Source organism: Ambystoma mexicanum, chromosome 4q, assembly GCF_040938575.1.
Source record: "Ambystoma mexicanum isolate Mex_15411 chromosome 4q, UKY_AmexF1_1, whole genome shotgun sequence".
Taxonomy (NCBI): Eukaryota; Metazoa; Chordata; class Amphibia; order Caudata; family Ambystomatidae; genus Ambystoma; species Ambystoma mexicanum.
In genome coordinates, this window is record NC_090928.1 from 1,066,772,363 (window position 1) to 1,066,797,629 (window position 25,267).

General features: G+C 46.3%; 1 protein-coding gene across 6 annotated transcripts in view; it reads right to left on the reverse strand.

The window, feature by feature from the left end:
* SUSD4 (sushi domain containing 4) overlaps nucleotides 1–25,267 on the reverse strand; it is a 478,536-nt gene that overhangs the window by 69,041 nt on the left and 384,228 nt on the right. For all 6 annotated transcript variants that reach the window (XM_069608625.1, XM_069608623.1, XM_069608622.1 and 3 more), the window contains one exon: nucleotides 10,746–10,890. In XM_069608625.1, the coding sequence (XP_069464726.1) occupies nucleotides 10,746–10,890 (145 nt within the window). The remainder of the gene's footprint in view (nucleotides 1–10,745; nucleotides 10,891–25,267) is intronic.

The following is a 25,267-nucleotide window of genomic DNA, read 5'->3' on the forward strand; positions in this document are numbered from 1 at the left end:
CTTACAGTCATACCACCTTTTCTGACAAATGTCTACACCCTCTTTATTCCTCTTTTATAGGACACTAGAACTCCCATAATACCATTCCCCTATTTAAATACCCAAAGACTGAGATAAGGAAGACAGGGACTAAGAGTATGAGGATTACCAAGGTAAAACCCTTTGAGAGACAGAAAACAGACGTTCACACCATGACAGTAGGCTGTCCCGATAATTGAGTCAGGCAAGGTCAGGCAGACCCAACACCTGCAGCCTATTAACATCTCCCAGGTGGTCTTGTTGCTCTTGGCAGGGAGGCTGCACGGCTGAGTTCGGCAGAGGATCCCTACCTAAATCCCAAGCACTTAGAGAGTACCGTGGGTCAGACTCAGCACGGGTACAGGGAGGCCGCGTGGCCGAGACCTGCAGGAGATCACCAAGTGTTGACAGTCTGCTAACCAGGAGAAGAAAGGGAGCCGCGAATGGGAGAGCAGAAGAGGAGGAGGAACAGTGTGGAGGCTTCCAACCTCTTTCCCCACCTACATTGGACTGGGTTTGTTCTCCCACCACGGGTGACTGGAGGATGCCTGTTACCCTCCCGGGTGAACGACAGAGTTGGGGAGGAGCCAGGCCAGCGAGGGAGACCCCAGTCGCATTAAAGCAAAAGTGAAGAAGGATACAAGGTGAGCACAACCAGTGAGTTCTTAAGTGCTATGGGAGAGAGCCGGGTTTGTGACATTTGAAAGTGTTGCAAGTAACAGAGTGGTCCGGCGAAGATATTATAAGTACCTTATCGAAAGTCTCTGTTGAACTGTGAACTTAGACTCCCAGAGACAGGATGAGTCGTGATCGCAAGAACCCAAAGTGCTGTGAAGGGCACATGTGAACTATTGTAAAGAAGTCAAAGTAGTTATGCATAAGGCTGAGAAGACAATTGTGTGAGCGCCTAGGAACTTGAGCCCGACTGAGGGAAGTTAAGCAAAGGCGCATGAGGGCTCGAACCCGGCCGGGGGAAGTCCAAAAAGAAAGTGTGTTTCAATTGTTAAAAGCAGGTTTGAACCCGATGGATAGAAGCCTGCAGTGAACTGTGTTCTTTAAGCTGGCAGGCTCGAACCCGACAGAGGGGAACCAACGGTAAAATTGTGCTCAACAGTAAGGATTGGCCCAGAGACAGGGGAGAGAAGCCGCTCGGGCCTGGGGAACATTTGAATCCAGAGTGTTGAAAGAAGCCCGGACTTGGGTGAAGGAAACCCGAGGGGCGAGTTATGAATATCGATAACAAAAGCTGTGTTGAATTGAAACTGAGGAAGCAAGAGAAGTCTATCGATAATTTTGACACTTGAATCCAGAGCCAGGAGGGTCAGCCCTGAGTGATAAACTATTCCAACTCTAACTTAGTTGCTTGAAGATGTGCTTAAATAAGAGACTGTATCCGCCAACCACATTATAGCAGCTCTCTAGCCCCCGCAGTTTATTCATGGGGAAGGGAGTTGCCACAGAACCCCATTTGTCATCCTGACTTATTTTGATGCACTTTTCTCTTACTACTAGTACATGTCCCTGCACCCAGTTTTGTATGAGTATTGGGTAGGGACGTCATTTCACCAAAATTCCAGGGGTAGCAGAAGTGACATCACACAACCCTTCACCTCTGATGACATCAGAGGATGTGATGTCAATTGACCCCCAGCCCACAGTGACATCACGGGAAGCAGTGGAACACGACACCTTGACAAAACAGGAGTGGCATCACAATGCATGGAAGAGGTTACAACATCACTATAATGTGATATACATTTCATACAAGAATGGATCACCTTATGTTATCGTTAATATCAGTGTGAATAGGCCCATATTACCAAATTACTGTGAATGCAAGCAGACGTCCAAGGCCAAATGATAATGATGTGTTATTATATAACAATTACGTTTAAGCGCTTTATACAGAACAAATATACTTACAATATCACCCAACCTGTGTTGGTACTCATTTATCGATCTCCGAAAGATGAAAGGCTGATTTGAGGTGTTAAAGAACAGACTAAATCAGTGACTCACCCCCTGAAGTGTGCCTGAAATAAACTTTAATGAGTCTAACAATTATTGTATAGAATTCCAGAAAGACAAAATTATTTGTTATTCCTATTCCTTCTTATTTAGGATCACTGCTCAAAGTGTTACACTTGTCGAACCCCCTGTTTTTTTAAGAGACCTGAACAAGAAACCCAGCAACTCCCAAAATAAAGAGCCACATAGTGCTGGCCACAGCCCAGGAGCTTACATCTAAATAAAAAAAGAAATCTATTTGTTGTTTCTTTTTTTGTTAGGAGTAGCAAGGTATACCACAGGGGTAGCAAGGGAGACCTTATTGTTTGACAAGACTGACTAGACTGTTTCTGTGTTATGTAATGGTCAAGCTTACTCCCATTTTAGTGATAGGGCATTTTAGGAAGTCTCCAAACCCTTTTCAAAATAATAAAGGTTTTCAAAACTTGCTCTTTGGTGTTGTGTTCATGCTTTTAAAGCCATGGGTTCCTCACAGCAACAAAAAACGAATTCCAGTGCTACAAATCTATTGATCTCAGCAAAAGTGCATCTGCAGGTATAAAAAGTACCCTCAAGAGAATTGTTTCTACAGAGATAAATAAGTAGTAGCAGTGGGCCGCAGTTTCTGGCTTGTGTCTGTGCAAAATCACATGCCTGCCTATGATGCTACCTGGGCACATAGTCTGAGTTTAATAATGGGAAAAGCCGAACTACAAGTCCCAGAATGCAAAGTAAAAAACAAGACTTTATAGCACCTACAGATTGGAATGGGTCATGGTGGCAACTATGTGGGCACACTCCTTTAAACGGGTGCTGGTGGATCCCTCCAGTGCAGCTAATCAGGGTTATTCATTCCAGCCACTTCCTTCTCTTGACAATGGGCCTCATTACGAGGAGGGCAGTAAGGGGTTAACGGCGCCGGTAAAGGTGCCGGAGCCGTTAACCCTTACCGCCCCATTACAAGGTCTGCTCGCGGGACCCGCTCAGGACGCCTGGTTTTACCAGCCAGCCTTAGTGGGACCCGCTAAGGGACCTCTGAATGCAGCGGTAGGGGGTTAACGGCCCCGGCATCCTTACCAGTGCCGTTAACCCCCTACCGCCGTACTCGTAATGAGGCCCACTGTCTTTTTCAGGGGCAATGCTTCTGATAGCACAATATTAATTATATATCTGGCAATAATGTATTTGCAAAGTACAGATCCCCAGGAGAATCCCATGACAATACTGATATATATGGAAATTTTACAAGCAATCAATTGTGTTGGAGTTAGGGACCTGACCCCCGACCCAGTGCATGGCGGGAACTTTGCAACCCCGGGAAAACAAACCTACCAGGGCCTTCCGGCCACAGACGTGAGCATTATGGAGGCGGTCGAGGGTAGGAGTCAAAGAATACCTCTTCTATTCCATGTCGCTTCATCAGAGTCAATCCGACAACCCCTGAGACTGGCCACTACTTCATTGAATCCTAGTACCACTCTGGAGGTCCCACACCGAAACAATACAGGAGGTCTATGCCAAGGATGCCATGTGAAGCAGACACCTATGGGACGCAGAGCCCGGGCCCATTGTTGAGATACTAAAATCAGCTACAAGTTCAACTGGCAGAGACACCTTACACAGCATTCTCCTGTGTGCCATCAGAGACCCTCAAATAAAATGTCACCATACCAGCACCTGGTAGAGGTCAACAAGAAACCAGACAAGTACATTGTGGGGTTCTATAGGTCTTGCAAGCATACCAACAGGTAAACATATCTTGGTCAAAACAGCATGCAAACCAATCCACCCAAACTGCAGGGTCCCATCTGCCAGAAGGAACCATTGCGGAGCTTCGCCTGCAATGGAGAAGGAAAGCTGCCCGAGTTGGAGGCCATATGTCGACCTTTATCTTGGGATGCCAGATGGGTCCTGTGGGACAGCATGGCAGCAGGAGGAGCAGACAGAGTGACCATGAACACTGAATCGAAGAGAGACGTGGCAGCAAGTAAAGAGGCAGGTAGAGAGGGTGAGCTACGGCAGAGCAGGTAAAGAGGGTGGCACTTGGAGCCCCAGTAGCCATCTTTGAATCATGCCCAGCAGTCTTAGAGATACTCTGAGGAGCCGAGGGTGAGATTAATACAGCAAGGAGATGGATAGGCCTATTAAAAAGGGCCAAAGGAGACCTACGCAGGGTATAAAAAGTAGGCTGCATGTAGTCATGGCTTATAAAAAGCTCTGGGAAATGTGTTTAGGAGTCATATGTAGCAGAGAGAAAGGGAGTAAGGCCCAGTGAACAGGAGCCCGACCCATCATATATCGGCTAGCCTTGCTGAAAGAGGCAAGAGCCTTGAGGAGATTAACTCCTGAGAGAGCAAAGCCAGTGGTCCTGTAGCTTTTACCAAGTGAGGTGGGCAATATACCCCTTAATTAAGTGCTAATGGCACTATATGTCATCCCAAGAGAGGCAGACGCTGTGTCTGGGACTGTGATTAAGAGACAAAGAAATAAAGCAGACATTCCGTATTTTGAAGGATTATAAATAACGAGATGCTATCTATATCCCATTGACTGTGTTTTGGAGCAAAGAAGTGGGCTGGGCTCTAGATCCCGGAGACTGCCTTGTAGAGTTAAGAAGAGTGCTTGTGCTATATACCAGAGAATGGAAAAAAGGAGCGTGCTGTGGGACATATCCCAGAGACAGCCTTTGAGAGTCGAGAAGTACGCTTGGAGATCTATGCCAGAGACTGTGCTTAGAGCAAAGGATCCCGAGGAAGACTAGTATCATTACGTGATAAGAAATCTGAATGCACCATAGTATGTCATGCTCTTCCACATTTTGATTACATTGGTATGTCTGGAACCTCATTTTCCTTTTTACGATCTATATGTGTTTATCATATTCCCATCCTTGCAGGGATGAATAGGATTTATAAAGTGTGAACCTAGCTGGAAAGCAACGAAGTGCTCTACATAGGGGATGCAGCCAGGTGGCTACAAGTAAGGGTGCATGGGTAGGAGAGAGGTTGGGATTGATAGGGGAGGCAATAATTGGGTAGGTCCAGATGGGGAAATAAGGATTGAGTAGAGTGATTTGTGAAATGCTCTTTGAAGAGTGGGCTCTTCAGGTCATTCCTGAAGTGTAGGCTGGAAGTGGGGATGGCAGTCTTATCTGCATTGGTAACTTGTTCCAAAGAGAGTGCACAGCATGCAAAGGTCTGTATCCTATATTTCCCTCAGTTTCAACATTGGCGATGTTGTGGCTTCTGATGGTGCACTGACCTCTGAAGTTGATGAATTTCTCGGCCAGGTGGAGTGATGTTCTGATTGCGACTGCTTTGTAGGGGATGCAGGATGTCTTGAACATGATGTAGCCAGCGCAGCGCCTTGAGAATGGGAGTGATGTGGTATAATTTCCACAGTCCTCTGGTGGGCATGCTTTAGCCTGCCGTTTGGATTTCAGAGGGGCCAAGCTGGCACCTGGGGCTCCTGCGAATGGGGTGTTGCTACAGTCCAGGTGGGAGATGACCAGGGATTGTTCAACAGGTCTGAAACCTGGGTCAGGGGTGAAAGGCTTCACTTTGCGAAGGAGCATGTCAAGAAGCAAACTGGGTGCTATATCCCTGAGCCTGTACTTAGGGATGCGGGTGTCCCTCTGGTTCCGTGATCGAATTGCTAAGAAATCTGAACTCTCCATTTGTTCACATCCGTCCCCCTTTATTTAGATTGTTGGGACATCATTTTCGTTTTTAGATTAAGCCCCCGATTACATGTAGATGTGTATCCCCATTCCCAATCTTGTGTCAAGAAGTGTTTTGGGTGTTATAACTCTCAACTTTCATGTAAATCTGAGGACTGAAGGTAGACAAATACCCAAATGCCCTATAGCTGGTCTCTCTCTTTCACATTGTTTTCAGAGTGTTGCAAGCCAGGAACACCCTTTTCATTTTGCGATAAAGCCCTAGTAACTAGTTTTATGCCACTCCGATCCTGACAACGTCAATGAACAACTTAAAAGCCTGTTTGTACTGTGAATCTGCCACCTTAAATGACTACTTCTAGTCAGGAAATCAGCCCTGTGATCTGCACAGATCTAACTCATACAGATGCTGGTCCAAGTGTGGCTGTCCAGGGAATGAGGGATCTGTTGGAATGTTTATAAACATCAAGGCAGTGGGTAGAGTGCCTTTTTTCTCCAATTTCGGATCCTCTTTAGGTAGCTAATAAAAGGCCTCATTATGAGGTTGGAGCTTAGGGTAAAATGGGAAGTATATGCCAAATACTGCCTGTTTACTGACCTCTACATTACAAGGTTGGAGGAAAAGACCTTGGATTTCCGTTATGAAAATCCACCATTTCTTACCTCCACCGCTCAGGTAGAGATAAAGATAGTAACATAGACCAAAAGCTTGTTCAAGTTTCTCCACTGTACAGTAGGGAAGCACAAGTGATTTCCTTCAATACGGAGAAAGGACATTTTTCATGGATTGGTGTAAGGAGGTAGAAAGGTGGTCATCTCTGATGCCTACTGACTAATGTAATGATTACAAGGGTCACATTTGATCCTTTCATACATACAAAAATTGTACATTAGCAGTATGAACCAGTAGTTTACTTTATTAATGTCCACCATCAATATGATGGTGGAAAAGGATACATTTTATTTACACAGCATTGGTTGCATCATCAAGAATACCACTGGTGGTAGTGTTAACTAGCACCGGCATAATTGCCGACAAAATAAATCGGCCCATCTCGTAATGACACAAGAAATGTAGCCTTGTCTGTCAATTTATTCAGTTGCTCATGTGAAAAATATTCCAGATAAAAGGGTGCTTCCAAAAAGTCACCATCACCCTCCACCTCTTTCCCAAAGAGACCATTTTTCCCACTAATCCCCCTTAAGACCAACACAATTGTTCCAAAGGTAAAAAGTTATGAGGAGTTGGGCCACAGTACTGCAAAAAGTAGCCCAGCATTGGCATGCTGGTACCAGTTAGTATAGGTTAAGGGAAAACAGAGGGGTGCCCACAGGGACTTCTTGGGAAGGGTATGTGTGTGGGGTAACTTGCCAGGAGTAATCAACATGAGTTTGACTAATTGTGCACATATTGGTAGCATTTAAAAGCGGTGGTGGCAGGTGGCTTGGGTGGGGGGTGCCACCCCCAATCCCGATAGGCAGCTTGAGGCAGTGTGCACTACACATACTCTTCAGCATACTGTGAATACGGAGTAACTTCCACTTGCTTTTACAGTTCACCAAAATGAATAAATGATCTTTGCTCTGCGCTGTTTATTGCCCATGTATTCATGGTGAGCAGGTGCAGGAGTGTGCCCATCTGCTACTCAGCATTTACTCTTCTCTCCATGGAGGCTTTAGGCTCCAAGCAGATAGCGTTAGGTATGGAGAGATTAGGATGCGGTTGGGGTTCAAGAGTTTTGGCCCCACCAGTATGCTTAAATTGGCACAGTTTGTTTTGATACTCTTAATTGAGCCCTCCTTATAACATTTCATTGGCTGGTCCACAGCCATTGAAATTCGGTATATTACGGGGTGGAAGGGCGTTGCGAGTAAAAAGTAGGTAGTAGCCAAAGAGCAGCTGAGCCATACCAGGTGCATGTGCAGACCTCCAGCATCTTGGAGGTAAGCTAACTGGGCCTCACTTCCTTGCTGTGTCTTTGTCTATCCATGCTGGTAAACTGCACAGAATAGAAAGTAAAATTTACTTTGAATTCCCTGCACTTGTACTGCTTTGCCCTGAGCCTCTCATTGGGGATATTTGCTTGTGTTTTTGTATATCCAGCCTTAGTTCACGGTCGAGGCACTTTAAGAGACAGACGAGAAGGCAAAGTCAATTTATTTTGTTCTAACTCTAAAAGAAAATAAATTGCATTCTCTTCTGTTCTGAGTGGCAGCAGACGTTGACACAGCAGGACACTGTTGAGACTCGACCAGTGGGGTCCCACAGGCCAGCCCTGATCAGTGCTGGGGGCACTCAGCAGATACCAAGTGCTGTGGTCACATGGCATGGACGGTTGGAGGGATCACCATAATTGGCATGGTCACAAGGCAAGACATCAACTGCCAAGGGCTCCCAGGCTAGCAGCTGTGTTGTGATCACACAGCTGGACAGTTGCCTTTGTGATCCCAGTTTACACATGCTGATCTGGGGTCACAGGGTGTGAGCCTGCAAACCCAATAATGAGACACAAGACAGAAGTGCCAGTCATGGAGTCTGCCGTCATTCTGAGACACATTTCGGCTGAGGCTCCTTTTCTTCACAGTCAGTCATGACATCATCATGACACATATCCTTAAAGGAGCAAACCCAACAGTCACCAGAAACTCGCTCATGTCTTTTTGCCTGTGCAAATGTGAAAAGTTATTGTGTGCGGTAGGTAGATGTTCATAGCCCCAGGCGGTCTCTGTTCAAATTCTGCTTCGTTCCGCAGTTCAGACCTGAACTGAAGTTACTCACCAACTACAGGCACCAAACTGATGAAATCTATGTATATAAAACAAAGTCGTGTTTGTTTGTGGGTTTGTATGTGGCATTTTTGGGGACGTAACTCCTCATGAATGGTGAGGTCTGGTGTCATGAATTGTACATGGCATATTATTTATTTAATTGCCCAATTAATGTAACTATTTCTGGCTCGATAGGTCATCCCGTTCTCGAGATAATTCATCTTTTTGGTTTTCGGATTTGTTTTTTGGTATTACTTTTGTGGTGTTACACCGCCATCTACAGGTCATTTGTAGAAAGTGCTCATCATCGCACATTGAAGCTGAAACATGATCAACACCTGATTAATTTCAATCACCAAATTTTGTAAAGGACAGGTACTTCACCCTCATGACATCAAAAGGAATTTTGTTACAATTTGAAGATGACATAGTTGATTCAGTTGATTTGAATGAGGTTCCATGTTTAACAAAATGACATCCTTCTTCTATATTCTCTCCTTTCATTAATGCTTTAATCCCACAAATGTATTTTTACAGAAATGCCTCGAAAAAAGAGAGCACTATTTAATCCCACCCGAATCAAAACAAAACATCAAAAGCTGAAACATGATCAACATTCTGAAGAAGGCAGATCACAAGATCATGAAGCTGATAGAATTCAACATGCTGTCAGACAGAACAATGAAAGAACCTGAAGCAAGACTTACTAATCAGAGAATTCTTGCGGCTAAAAAAATGACACTGTTGAAGAAACTGAAGTGAGACTTACCAATCACAGATTTAAAAATCTGAGAGTCGAAATCCCGAGTGAAGCCAGGTAGTTAAGCTAGTCAAATATAATTTGAATTGAGGCCGTGGAACAGGAGATTTTGGAAGAGTGTGAACGGGAGAGTTAAATAAAAATCCCCTTTGCTGCTGGTTTCACTTCAGCCTCTCGTCCACAATCTCATGTCCTCCCAGAACCAATTGATCCTGCTGATGAACTGTGTGAAGCCTGCACCCGTACCGCCATGGCCATTAATACTGGATGCATGTGCATGCGATTTGGGTGCATGCATGAAAAAGCATCAATGAACGGTAGTGTGGTGTCCTTTCACTTAACACCTTAAAGCCACACAGAATAAAGTGCTTCTCCTTCGGTTTTTAAAGTGACTTGAAAGTAAGAAGGCTGAGTTTTCAAAAACCCAAAGGTGATTTTACAATGCAAATAACCACCATGAGAGGCTCAAAGGAGAACAAGTATCTTTTCTTTCAATTGTGAACACTGGTAATGTACAAATCTGACAAACAGTCACTACTGCAAGAGTTAGTGCACCACTAACACGTCTTGGTGAGGAAGAGATATGAATGAAATTATCCTCCTGCAGACAACCTCAATGTTTTTGGTTTAAAAAAAAGCCAAAGCAAGAGTTTCCTCATGATGTGTGCAGGACAATTAAATATCTTCCAAATTGATCTTCCTCTTGTCTTGGAAAAATACAAGGTGTGCAAAGTGAATACTGTTTTTCTGATGTCAACATGCATGTAGGGGATTGCAGAGCGTAATATGAATTGGTGAAACCAGTTAGAATGTATTTTCTTACTGTGGCATAGCATATTTTACTTGGCATCAAGAGTGAAGGCAACTTGAGTGTTATGTGGCCAGTCCGGACATGTTGACTTACTGTGGCATGGCATTTTTTACTGGCAAAGGCAACAGATATCACCAGCATTATGAGCAAAGCAAACATGAATATAGTCTTACATCGGAATAGAATATTCGTATACACTGGTGTAGCCAGCATGGACAAGTATGTGCACAGCGAGCATTTCTGGCATTTATTGAGGGCAAAGGCATCATGAATGTGAATTGGGAAATGCTCCTGTGCACTGTTGGTGATTTGGCATCTATTGGTTTTGTTCATTGGTTAACATACAAAGCCAATTGTAAACTGTAGCTTTTTACCCAATATTTCACAGAATGTGTGCTGAAAAATGCACAATTTAAATCCACTTTCTTTACCATTTTATTTGGGGGGGGCTCTCAACCTTCCTTGTTTTGTTCAGGCTCCCTCGCTACACTTGATCACTCATTAAAAAATTCACCAGCAACCACTTTTTAAAAGCTTAGTAAAGCCCTCAGGACATGAGAAGAGGACTGCAGTTCTAAATCACTGATCGCACGAAGGAAGAAGCAACACCACTCTGGTACTTGCTTAGAATACAAATAACAGCATTTTACTGAAGCATTGCATTAAAAGGTTTTACAATAGATAAAAGCAAAACAACAAACCTTGGACGGAAATAGGTTTTAAACTTCGACTGGAAGATCTTTGCAATGATGACCAACAGAAGCACGAGTAGCACGCTGGAAGCAGTAAACGCCAGTATTTTCCACGTTGTCAGCAGGGTTTCCTGTGCATTTGGCCAAGCCAGCTCTGTTGCAGAAAAGGAGACAAACAACAACACACTCATTACTGGATCACCAATGCTTTCCAAGGAAACAGATCCGGGCATGGTTTGGTTATAATTAGCACATGAATACTGCCAACCCTAGCCTAAAGAAACCTTTGCTCGACCCTAGCCTCCTCACTAGCTACCGTCCCATTACCACCATAACATTCCTTTTCAAGATTATAGATTGCATGGCCTACCACCAAGTACAGATTTACCTCGAGCACCACAACCTAGTAGGCACCAGACAATCTGGCTTCCGTCCTAAACACAGTTCCAGAATCAGCCGTCTTAGACCTAAAACATCACCTAGACATCATTCAAGATTCAGGCAACGTAGCTATGCTCCAGTTACTAGACCTCGCTGCTGCATTTGACTTGGTCACCACGATCTACTCCAATGACACTTTGGTTCCAACTTCCACTTTTCAGCCCCAGCTACAGCCTTGATCATAACGTTTGTCAGTGAATGGACCCCGGGGGTAGCGATTGGCGACTCTGCGATTGACCCCATTGCTGAACCTATAGGGGTCCCCCAAGTCCCCTGTCGCTTGCTCACTCTGTACAAGTACACTAAACTTCTATTCAACCTGCTTGACTCCTTCGACATAAGCTACACCAACTTTGCGGATGACACACAAATTATCATCCCCATCTCTGGAAACTACTCCTATAACACCATCATGATTAACAGGGTCTACAACACCATTCAACATTGGATGGCAATGCACAAACTTTGTCTAAATGATGACAAAACTGAACTACTAATTGCAGGCTCCTCACACCGCCTCAAAGGCCTAGACCAGGCTTGCTCATTCTTCCTCATTGACGGTACCCCCACACCTGCCTCGAAACACGTCAAAGCATTAACAGTTCCCCTTGATGCAGACCTTTCCATGAACAACCATATCAATGCCCTCGCCTCCTCTACTGCCTACATGGCCAAACTTATCGCATTGAGCAGAACATTTACTCTCCACTGAAAACTGCCTCACACTTGCACAAGCTATTATCATCAGCAAGTTGGACTATTGCAATGCCCCATGCCTGGGCACTTCGTCAAAAAACCTTGACAAACTACAACTGCTACAGAACAAAGCCCTCTGTTCGGCCTTGGGTATATGAAAAACAGATCACATATCCGCAGCCAATGCACAAGGTTCATTCGCGTCCCATCAAAGCCTGCATTGACTGACGCTCGTTCATAGATGTATCTACAAAGAAGCCCCCACCTACCGCAGCAACCATATTGCCCCAAAACCCTACGTGCGTCTGCTATGTTCCTCATCTTCCCTCTCTGTGTCCACCGTTAAATTTTGCAGCAAAAAAGGGGAGGCGCAAGTTTCCTTGTATCCGCCCCCTCACTCTGGAACTCGCTTCCTCCAAACATCAGAAACGAATAGGCTTTCCTATCATTCAGAATACTGGTAAAAACCTGGCTGTTCAATAAATAGGACTACGCTGTCCCGGCCTTGCTCCGTTGGGTGCCCTCAGTCTGCTCTGCCTGTCCTATACTGAATAGGACTGTTAGGTTTATCCAATGGTTACCCGGAACTCACGCTGCAATACCTCTGGATCTGGGTGTTTCACAAATGTAATAAATAAAGTAAATAAATAAATAAAGCAGAATGCTAGAAACACTGGCTTTGTTCACCTGGCAAAGTCTGCCTTTCATCTGGATTGTTGCTGCCTTTTGCCACAGGCCCCCTTTTTCTTTTGCCATGCGTCTGATGGACACCTTCCTCGTACTCCTCCCAGCTCCTGACGCCAGCCACTTATGTCCTTTCCAAGGCCAGCAATGGTGCCTACACCACCATGGAAATGAATGAGGGGTGCCAGCTCGAGCTCTCTGGCAGCCATTTCCATGGTGGCAATGTTAAGGGGGGCTATGTGTGGGTGCAAACGCTGCTCACACGCTTGCTGGAGTCAGTGTACACTAGAAACAATACAACAGCCCTTAGCAGCCCTGCTCCTTTCCCCAGGGTGCGAATAGCAATAATACAGAGTCTGGCGGCCTATAGACCGGGGCGGCCATACCAGGTAGTAATAAACCACTGCACGCCAGCGTATTATCTTGGGCGGTGGGCTGTTGCTATCTAGTGCCACCCACTAAACTCTACTTTATTGCTTAGTTATTATATGGAGTATTTCTTTACATCTGACATAGGTAGCAAGGCAGTGCGGGCATATTGGACTTGCATCTCAGCGATTAAATGACACAAATAACTTTGCAAGATCTATTACTACTGGTTGAACAATGAAATAGCTAAAGTACAGGGGAGAAGGGCTCACATATTTCAAAACTCCTAGCAAACAGAGAAACAGTTACCCATTATGTGTTTGTCTGGAATGATAAAAACAGGCATCCATTGCAAATACCTATTTTTCTGCCAAAACCTAAGCTATGTACAGTATGCAGTATTCGGAGGACTGATCTTTTCGGTCACTACCACTCGATTATGAAAACAATTAGCTCATACATGTTAAGAGTTTTTAAAGTTTGCTCTCTTATGTGAAGAAAAGCATGGGAGCTTCCATGCGCAAAATTAGAAAGTTCATTTTGAGGGGATCCCCCACATCCCGGTTGCCCAACTTTTTCACTCCCTTTCCAATGGAACGTAGCATTTTCCGCATTTTACACAATTGTACAGTAGCGGTTTGTTCCACTTCTGTACAAAATGCGTTTCCATTCTCAAGCAAGTGTGGAATGGATTCAAACAATGTATGCAGATTTTCACAAATCGTGCATGCAGCGTTTCTGGAAATCCGCATCGGTCATCACCAGCCTGGCAGACTTCTGATCATCATGCAGATTCCAAGATGTCCCGAGTACAGTGAGCGCAATTAATGCATGCAGTAGCTCTTGGAAAGACATGCTGCACTCACAATAATGACCACACACTACTGCATACAAAGTGTCTTTTAGGAAGAAAACATGTATATAGCAACTTTGAGGGTAAAGATCAGAACACAAATTCAATGATCACATTTGAATTGAAGGAAAATATTGTTTAATGTGGCCCTTAATGATAAATTCGATCTGTTTGTGAGCACTGCAATAATAGTGTTATTATGAACCAATTTAATGGCACCCAATCTCTTTATGTCAAAAAGATGAAAGGCTGAGTCTGTCTTGATAGGCTTAAATTGACTACAAATTACAGCCGGATCTCTGCATCCATGCTGAATTCGCGGATCTATATTGAAATAAGCCATTTCTACAAAGATGCTGCCGATCCCATGCAGTACACTGTATTGCTCTAATGTACTTTACAAAGGGGCATCCACTAGAAGGTACACACAGCTGGAAATGAATACGCCATGCAGCATAGGGGCTTACACTGTCTGCATAAGCCAATGTTTTCACTAACAAATTTAATTGGATTAACAACTCTTTGGGGAGAAATGGCAAACCTTTTTTAATTAAACTCAGGATCTAAGAGGCGATTATACGGTTCTCTTGATACAATTGGGCCATTCTGCTGCACCGGTACCAGAAGTGCTGAGCTGACCTAGTTAGATATATTCGGCTGTCGTAATGCTTCCCCAAAGAGCACCGATTATTCTGGTACAAGAGTAGCTGCGAAAGGATTCATTAGTTTGAACTCTTCTGTGTGCCGACAATAAAAAACAGGTGGGGGAGGCTAGGGTTGGGAAGAAGCACATTGCAATGAGTGACCTAACTTCAGGAATTCTTGCCTGCGATGATGGGTGCATAAAGGAAGGCTGGGACAGACATCATGGCAGAGGATGCCTCCGTCGGCTGTGTGTGTGGGGGGGGGGGGGCGGGGTGTAAACACGCCTGCATTTTGCGGTTTCCTTGTTGATCTCTGGGTAAGTGGTATCTCAAATGTCCTCTTTATCCTTCAGCACCTTCAATTAAGCACCTTATTTTGCACCCCATCCTCCACCGCAGTCATTTAGAAGGCATAATATTTGAGCCATCTCTGAACTATTAATTAGTCTTTTGAGTGTGAGACTTCTAGCCATCTTGTGGGCTGAGCAAAATAATATTTTGGAGTGAGTCGTTTCATTTCATTTTGGCAACTGACATTGAACTCACCAACGAGTCCTCTGCTCTTGGAAATGTCACTGGTATTGAGGATATTTACTATTGCTCTCGTAAATAATCCCAATCCCTGGTTGTGGTCCAGCGTTTCCAGTTAAAGTTATGCAAATTTGTCCATAGTAAACATGTCGTCCATAGTTGTGATTTCGTGCATGCAAGTCTTTTTCACAATTCACTATTTCACACCGGGCTATCCTATCGCTCCCCGATTTCTTCAGAACTGATGTTGGGGCGGCCGGCAGAGACATCCATAGTTCAGCGGGGAATCCATCTGCATATCTTCCAGCCCTGCGCAGAGCAGCTTTTTTCTATAGGATGTGAACTAGCAGTCACACTGTTCCCCAGACTGTACGTCTAAAGCAGTTCGTTCTTTGGAGATATGGCATTTGATGGAAAACATCATTAGGGATTTTGGATGCACTCCATGATTGAGGAATATCCTCCCTTCCCCTCTTCCATAACAGTAGGCTTAATCTGTATGTATACATTATGTACTGCAAACCTAGCTGTAAATCAACTGAGCGCAGTACAAACAAAAGCAAAAAATACAGAGTTCAGGACAGGGTAGGAGAAGTGCCATCTAGTCAACAGGTGACGAGGTGCTCCTTGTAGTTTCACATTTCCACACACTCCACACATTTTATGCATATACCCGGGTCACTTTTTGGCTTCACAAAATCTTCACTCTTTCAATCACCTATCAATGCCACAGCAAGAGTAGAGGTACCTATAACAAGAAGACAAGCATGGGCAGAGTATGAACAGGCATTACATAACCCTTTAGCTATCTCTGTGAATCATGGAGGCAATGTGAAAGCCAGGTGGCATGCAGAAAAGATATCTCAACACATCCCCTGCTGCTGCCTTACTGAGAGGATCCACGCATGCTGTACATCTCATGCAGCCTGACACAATCAATCAGGTAAGCCCTGCTGGGCCTCCTATGTTGATCACAGAGGGTGTGCTCCCTTCCATCATGACTGATGCCACCTCCCACGCTGCATCACAGTCACAGATCTGCTTTGTTCCGTACGCAATGCTCCCTGATTGGATGGCCGGAGGTCTCCATGAGACCGGGAGCCGGCAGGCAAAGCCAGCCCCCACTGAAAGGCCTATACCAAAAGCTCCTGTCTTGGCCTGTCTGGGCATGGCAGGGCCTCTCCTCATGCCACCTCCACACTTAATGCCTCCTCTGGGATGAGATCTGCCCCAGCATACAACCTGCTCTCCGCTTTACCATTCCCAGGTAAACCTCATCAGTTCTACCTTTATCAGACTTCCCTGCACACTCCTCATTCCTGTACCCCCTCCAACCAAATTCCCCATAACCTCACTCTCCCAACCACACAACCAGACCATGCTCCATCCCCTCCATAGTCAGCCACCTCTCATTACCCACCTCACACCTGTCCCTCCCTCCTCATACGCCCACCCGCACTCACTAGAAACACTCGCCTACGCTTCTATGCCAAGCCATTCTCCACACTCATACCGCCACCAAACCCACTACTTGCACAAGTCACCTCAACCACTTCATCCAACCCTGCCACCATCCCCATTCATACCAGCTCCACATCACTCCTCTGTGCCCTAATGAACGCTCGCTCACTGTCAGCACATGCAATGAAACCTGATCCTGCAGCAGCAAGCCCTGCTCCATCTTTAGCCTTACCCACAGGCTACTCCACTGACTCACTGAGAAAGGTGGCGGAGTCGCAATCAACTTCAAAGACTGAATCCGCTTTAGAACCTCTACTTCAAAACGTACAACAACCAACTGAAACCTGCTCTCCTTGCAACTCTATCTCCCTCTATCACCATATCCTTCCTATACCACCCTCCAAGTCCCATATCCACCTTCAAAGACAATATCACAGAACTCTTAACCTCCAACCTTAAGCCCATCTCTAAACTACTTCTGCTTGGCGACCTAAACCTAGGCTTCAATGATCCCTCGGACACCAATGCTACCTGCCTCACCAACACCCTACATAACTTTGGAGGATTGGGGGGGCGTGGCTATCTGGCCATGGAATAGGACGTGCTTCGTGAGGAGCTCCTGATGATCCGACTTTATTTTTGCTAAAGTTACCCGCTGAAACTGTAACGAGCGCCTAGAACTTTGGGGATCACGCGTTGGAAGCTGCACACTAAGTGGAGTTTGTGGGAGAAGTTCATGGTCCCAGGGAATCGTGAGATATATATGTTTTTGTTGGTACGGCTGTGTGACCACTTCGGTGCCAAGATGGTGACTAACAAAGGAGAGGCCTCCGAGGAGAAACAAAACTGATTCCCCGGAACTGCGGGACATGGCTGTGGACGATTGCCTGGAGGACGAGTACAACAGGGCAATATGGAAAAGTGTTCGAGATAACTCAGAGAGAGTGCCCGGCCCGGCGTACGCTAATGGAGCCTTGGCGATCTGACTGCAGGAGGAGATAGCATAGGATACTTGGGCGACAAGGCCTACGGAAGTTGAATGAGGAGTGTGAGTCCATAGCCCACCCGAAAGACAATTCGGAGTGCCATCTTGAATGTGAGTTAGGAGACCTGGGAGCCAGACTATTGTCGGACCAAGGACAGTGCAGCAGCTGCACCAAGACCGAGCCGTACAGGAGTGGAGGGCAGCGCCATGTCGGCAAAAGGGTTGAGAGTCAAGTCCAAGCAACCCACGATGGAGGTCTTTATGAAAACACAGCGGACCCCCTCAACATCTGTGCAGATCATGGTCGTGACTCCCGCGGAAGATGCCCCCGAAGGGGATAAGCACCAGATCCTGGAGGCTATAACGGGACCGAGTGCTAAATGGGACTTAGCAATGGCGGACTTACGCACAGCTCTGGAGAACAAGATTGATGCTGTGGGTACGGAACTCATCCTGTTACCTCAAGATGTCAGGGAACTTGCAGAAAGAACTAGTGGTCTGGAAAGTGAGGTGAAGGTTAACACCGACGTTAGCACGAACAATGCGAAGGAGATTCATGTCTTAAATCAACAGGTTGCCAACCTGGAAAATCATGTGGAAGAGGCGGAAGGAAGGGCGAGGAGGAACAACATATGTGTGGTCGGTCTGCCGGAGGGGGAGGAAGGCCAAGACCCCACAAACTATGTGGAAAACATGATCCTACAAGGGATTGGAGCAGGGAATCTTTCGCAAGGGTTCATGGTGGAGCGGGCGCATCGCGCCCTAATGAGTAAACCCCGGCCGGGGGCCCCGCCAAGACCGATCATCGCGAGGATCCTGAATTACAGGGACAGAGAAAAGATCCTCGAATATTTTCGTACGGGTAGTACGATAGAGAGAGCATCCACCAACATCACAGCATACCCAGACTATACGATTCTGGTGCAAAGGCAGAGGTATAGTTACGTCGCCGTCAAAAGAAGGCTGAGGGCGGCAGGAGTCAAATATATACTGCTGTATCCGGCACAATTGAAGGTGCTACATAGGAACAAAGCGCTATTTTTTGATACACCGGAGGATGTTGTCACATGGCTTGACTTGCAGGGTTGCCCGGAACAAGAAGCGGATCGTGATCGGCAGGAGAATACTGAATGAAGATTTTGTAATACGGACATTATGAGGGTGAGTGGAAGGAGGACCCTGATTGTACAGGGAAATTGTAACTGGCTGAACTTTGAGCAAAATCCGAGCCTGGTGCTCGACATGGACTGGAATATAGTGAGTGTAACTGCAATTGGTAACTGTCTAGCATCTGTATGCGTAATATTTCTTAAAAGGAGCAACAGAACGTGGACGACCTACCCCGATAGATTATTAGTTTTAGCGGCCATTAGGGCGGCTTTACCCTACTGACCCCTGAGTAGAAGTATGTGGGGGTGCCTGAGATCCAGGAATGGAGCTGGGCAACAGTTGGGGAGGGTGTTGTTGAGGAAGGGATGGGTGGGTAGAAGGTGGGGGATGGGAAGTTGAGTGTGTATGTGGTTATGGGAAGTTTAAGTTTTGTTTCAAGCCTATTTGGAGGAATCAGTGTGTTGCACTCGCGTTGCATGCATGGGCGGAATCGGCGGAAAATCGGGGGGGGGGTGCTTATCAACGACCTATGGGAGACCTCAGGATAATCAGGTGGAATGTCAGGGGCCTTACCAGTTATTTGAAAAGAAATAAAGTCATGATGTATCTGAAAAGGCAGAAAATAGATATTGCACTACTACAGGAGACGTACTTGACGCGAGAGAAGTTGGACCTGGTTAAGAGAAAGTGGAGAGGGACTGTGGTGGGCTCGCCATACTCTGCATACGCTCGGGGTGTGTTGATCTGGGTGGCACCGCATGTCCCGTTCCAATCGATACAAGAGGTAGTTGAAACTGATGGAAGGATGGCTACATTGCGAGGGCTGGAGGTATGCATAGTAAACACGTATGCCCCCAACCAAAACACAGCAGCATATTTCAGAGCTCTGTGTACCAACCTTAGTATGTGTATAGGGAGCGCGGTGATCTGGGGTGGGGACTTTGTGTGTTGAATCCTGTGGTGGACAGATCTGATGGCGGGGTGGGTAAACCTAGCCCGGCGGCGAGAGCGTTGCAGACACTGCTAGTTGATTTTGGCTTTACAGATGTGTGGAGGATGAAACATCCCACTGAGAGGCAATACTCGCACTATTCAGCCCCGCATCAACTGCACTCTAGGCTTGATTATGTCTTTGCTACAGCAGATGTGATGTCTGAGATTACTCAAATCGAATATAAGGCTAGGGTCCTCTCAGATCACTCGCCCCTGATCCTCGGATGGTAATATTGCCCCCCGAGGGCGAGGATCCCTACATGGCGCCTCCGAGCAGAGGCGCTTAAAGATCCAGTCTTTAGGGAAGACATAAGGGAAGAGATTACTAACTTCTTTGAGCAGAATACTGGGAGTGTTGATTCCGCGGGCACATTATGGGAAGCTTTTAAGGTGGTGATGCGGGGGGCGGCCATTGCTAAGTCAAAGGGGTTACAGGGTGGGGTCTTGGCTGACCTACAGAGGACGGAAACTGAGCTAGAAACAGCATTGAAGAACGGTGACGTGGACACGGAGCTGGTACTCCACCTACAGCAACAATGTGCAGGGCATTGGGAAAGACTCTGCAATCTCAATTATAGGAAATATGTTGAGAGGCAGCACGCGGGGGGGAGATAAGACAGGCCGCCTTTTGGCCTGGCTATACAAAAGCGAGACCCCTAGGCCTCCGATTAGGACCATTATTAGGGAGGACGGGGATGAAGTGGCCACACAAGAGGGGGTTAACAAAGAGTTTGCGGATTATCACAGAGTGCTGTACGGGGATGATGAGACGGGTGACCAACGCAAGATGATTGAAACGTTAGAAGACATAGGGCTGCCCAAGATCAGTAAAGAGGGAGGAGCTAGATGAGCCAATTACGTTAGAGGAGTTAGAGGCAGTTGTGAAGCAGTTGCCTACCAGTAAGACCCCAGGAGCAGATGGGTTCCCAGCGAATTCTATAAAGTCTACCGAGAGGAAGTTCTCCCCCCAATGCTGGACATGCTTAACGATGCATTTGAGATTGGACGGTTGCCTGAGTCGCTCAGAGTGGTGATCATAATACCGCTACAGACCTTTGTCGATGCTAAATCAGGACAGCAAGATTCTAACGGCTGTCCCGGCAAATCGATTGCAGGAAGTGATTGGTAGACTGATACATCCTGATGAAACAGGTTATGTCCCGAATAGGAATATAACACAACCATAGGCGACTTCACCGGGTGGTCGAATGGGGTAGCAGGAATGAAGGTCAGATGGCGATAGTGTCTCTAGATGCAGTTAAAGCTTTTGATTCGGTCAAGTGGTCATGGCTATTGGCTGCCTTGGAAGGGTATGGAATGGGGCCGGGTTATATCAGGTGGGTGAAGATGTTGTATAGTGAGCCGCTTGCCAGGGTCCGAAGTGGAGCGGTGATGCCCCTGGTCCCTGATGCTTTACATTTTAGCCCTGGAGCCTCTGGCAATATGCCTTAGGGCAGAGTATGATGCGATAGGCATTGAGGTAGGAGGGGAACGACACTTGATATCCTTGTACGCAGATGATTTGTTACTGTACTTGCAATACCCAGAAGAAAATCTCCTATACATACTTGAAGGGATGGAAAGGTATGCAGAGTTGTCGGGCATAGCGGTGAACCCCCAAAAGTCTGTCATATTCCCGCTAGGTAACTATAAGGGGACCCCTGTAGATAGACTACCGGTGCTACAAGTACCATGGGCAACTAGCTCTTTTCGTTACCTGGGCGTAGATGTATACCACACGGTGGAGGAAGAACATAGACATAATACAGAAGTAGCCGTTGAGAAAATTAGGAACAGCATGCAGTTCTGGGCAAAGCTGCCCTTGGCGATGATGGGGGGGGGGGGGGCTATGCTCAAGATGGTAGTTCTTCCCAGGCTCCTGCATTACTTTAGTAATATCCCATACATGATACCCAAGAGGTTTTTCAGTAAATTGAACAGCATGTGTAGGGACTCCCTGTGGCATGGTACCCGAAATAGAGTGGCGTTTCGGAAATTGCAGAACTTTTATGAAAACGGAGGTATCAGACTGCCTCATTTTGAGGTTTACTATTTGGCGAGACAGCTACAGTATGTGGCTAAGTGGCTCTCTGATGAAGTGACCCCTGAGCACAGGGTGCTTGGACAGGACTGCGCCCAGTTTTATTTGAAAGAAATGATCTGGCTGCCTGAAACCGAAATGAGGGGGCATCCTGCGATGTTGAGGTTTGGGTGGAAAATCTGGCGTAGGGCATGTCGTTTGATGGAAGTCCCATGCCCGTGCCTCCCGCAGATACCGCTGGTTGCTTTGACAGGAGGGGATAATCAGTTGAGGGTGATCATTAGGACCTACTGGGAATCGGTGGGGCTGGTAACGCTAGGCGAGGTTTGGCAAAAGGGGTCAATTAAGGAGTTTATAGAACTCAACGAAGAGGCGGGGCTACATACGGGCCAATATGTCACATACATTAGGTTGGTGCGGATGATTAGGAACACCTGGCCAGATACAGTTTTGATACAAGAACCAGATGCAGTTTTGGGAGCAATATATGATATATCCGAAGGAGGGCATGAGATCTCGAGACTGTATGAGATGGTGATGGCTAAGGTGGGGAAGGTATTGACACATCTGAGACTGGACTGGGAGGCGGAAGTGGGGGCCCTAATGGAGGATGGGGTGTGGGAGCGTGCCCTGGGCTATCACAAAAAAGTGTCTAGAAATGCCAGATTAAAACAAATACAGCTGTATGTAACACATAGGGCATACATGACCCCCTTGAGGATATCTAAGTTTCGAAACACTAGAAGACAAGCGTGTCCTAAATGCAACCTAGAAAACGCTGACATGGTACATATGTTTTGGTCGTGCCCGATCATTGGGTGTTTTTGGGGAGAAGTAGCGCAGAAACTGGCTGATAAGGGGGTTACTTTTGTTATAGATATGGCCTGGGCCCGCTTACTGGGCGGGTTCCCTAGGCCACGGAAACTCAAGCATATTGAGAAACTGAGAGATCTAGCGTATGTGCTTGCAAAACGTAGGATTGCCATGGGGTGGAAGAAAAGCCACAAGCCTAAGGTGGATGTATGTTGGAAGGACTTGCAGAAATGGGCAGAAGCTGAAACGGTGGCATGGCAAGAAGCGAGTGGCCTGGCTGGAGAAGGAGAGGCAGGCACCTTGTTGGCTTGGAAATCGCTAATAGCAGAATTGTTTGGAGTAATATCAGATCCAACAGACTCCGAAGAGAACAAAACCCGGCCGCATGTACCAGACATTGAATGAGATTGACAAATAGGCTCATGGGGGGAGGGAGGGGTTGTGGGAGCAGTGATTAAGATAAAATGATGTGTAATGGAACTATTATGATTATGCTGCTTGTTTGGTTTGTATTGTTTTGTTTGCATGAAATCAATAAAAGAAATAAAAAATAAAAAAAAACTTTGGAGGATCACAACGTATCTCAACCCCCGCACACTCGCTAGGCCAGACCCTCTACTGGCTTGCTATCTGTAATACTTAACTCATATCCAACACACCTTGTCTATGGTCTGACCACCACATTATCACATTCACCATACCAACTGACATTCAACACACCCCTGACCCATCACCACGCCTAATGACCATATCAGTCTGCACACGCAACCTCACCAAAGAACATCTCCTACCCCTCCTCGCCAACTCACCTTGCCACTCTCCACTTCTACAGACCCGACCACCCTCAAGGCCTACAACGATCTGTTAGTAAACACAGTTGACACCCTAGCACCCCTTAAGCGGTGCAAACCTACTACACAAAATAATGCCTGGTTCACTCTGGCCTTGTGGCCATCAGGGCCAAAAAACGTGCATGTGAAATGGAATGGCTCTGCAACCCCTCTGTCTCGCCCTAACTGTACTTCTCTACCATTGCTAAGGAAGATAAACTAGCAATACATGCTGCCAAATCAGCAAGCCTCAACTCGATCACCAATGCCAACTCCAACTCGCGTGAATTCCTTGCCATTCGGCATGAGCTCGAAACCCCCACCATTCCTCCCTCACCCATCACCATCAGCGACACGGTGCAAAGAAATACAGAAACACCCTCTCTAGTAAGATTGCTTGTCTTCAAAATAAAATCTTGGCCAAACAACAAACTATCCTCGCTAGACCTGGTTGCCACCCCAAACCTCCTCCCATCACTCCTCCTTCCCACCTTTCAACTTCCACACAGTTACTGCAATGGACCTCGATTGCATAAGCAATGGACTTAAGCCATCCCGTTGCAAATGCAACACCTATCCAGCCCCACTCATCAAAGACTGCGCTGACCCTCTCCTGCCATTGATTCTTGCCATCATCAATACCTCCTTCGAAACTGACACTGCCCCCCCTCACTCAGAGAAGCCTGGGTTTCCCTCCTTCTAAAAAGAGAAACCTCCCAAGTCTCCCTCGGCAACTCCACTGCACCCACACGACTATCTCCTGCGGAGTCCCCCAAGGCTCCTGTGTCTCCCCCACCCTCTATAACATCTTCAGTAAACCCCTCTTCGATCTTCTGAACTCATTAGGTATCTCCTACACCAACTATTCTGACGACACCCAGGTCCTTATCCCCCTCTCCAGGACATACCTCGATTACACCACCAAGCTCAATACATCTATGAAACCATAGATGCTTGAATGACAACACAACAGAGATCCTGATTGTTGGCACAAACACTTCCCTGGCCAATCTAGACCCAGTCTATCAATCATTTTCAATTGATGGCAACACTATTCCGGTCTCCCCAGTCATCAAGACCTTGGGGGTTCACCTTGATGCCACCCTCAGTATGTCGCAAGATGTGAATGCCATCGCCCCCTCTGCTGCCTATCCTACAAAACTCCTTAATGTCTGCAAACCCTTCCTCTTCACTAACAACCTCACCATAGGGTGCTCCATTATTGGCGCCAAATTGGACTATCGGCTGGCACTACCAAACAGAACCTCAACAAACTGCAAGTAATCCAGAACAATGCCCATCGATCTACCCTGGACATCCCAAGCCATGAACTGATTTCTGCCCTAAAAAGATATGTCCACTGGCTCCCTATCCGCTACTGCATCAAATTCAGAACCCTTAGCCATCACCCACCAATGGATCTATAACTCTGCCCCATTGCACCTATCACAAAGGATCTACGTCTCTCAACACTCCAGACCAAAGCGCTCAAACCACGGCCATAAACTCCTTATTCCCAGATGGAAACGCTCAAGAGTAGGCAGCTCCAGCTTCGCAGGGGTGCCCCCCCCCCTCCTCTGGAACTCCTTGCCACTCACTTTATGATCAGAACCATCTTACATGACCTTCAGGAAGAACCTTAAGGCCCTTTTCTTCAACTGACCGACTATGTTACCGGCCATTGTCCATTCTCTTGCCACTCTTCGTCATGCAACCAGTGCCCAGCTACCCTCGGGTTTGTGCACGCTTTACAAATGTATAAATAAATACATATTAAATATATATTATTTCAAACTGACAAATCTGCATAGAATATTCTTCCAGGTCCCACATGTCTATGGTAACATTGCACATCAAGGTTGTCCTTTTTCTTTTAAAGGTGACTGCTACCGCCATTTTGTAACATAAGGACCACAGGAATCTGGGGTTTTACTTAGAATGTCTTTATTAGCTCAGTGTGTTTTAGACACATGCCTACTGGAGCTAGGGGAACACTCTTAAACTGATTTACAAAAAAAGGGATCAATCTGTAAAACCGTGTCAAAGATGGGAAAACGGTGCACTTCCCTGCAACTTGTGA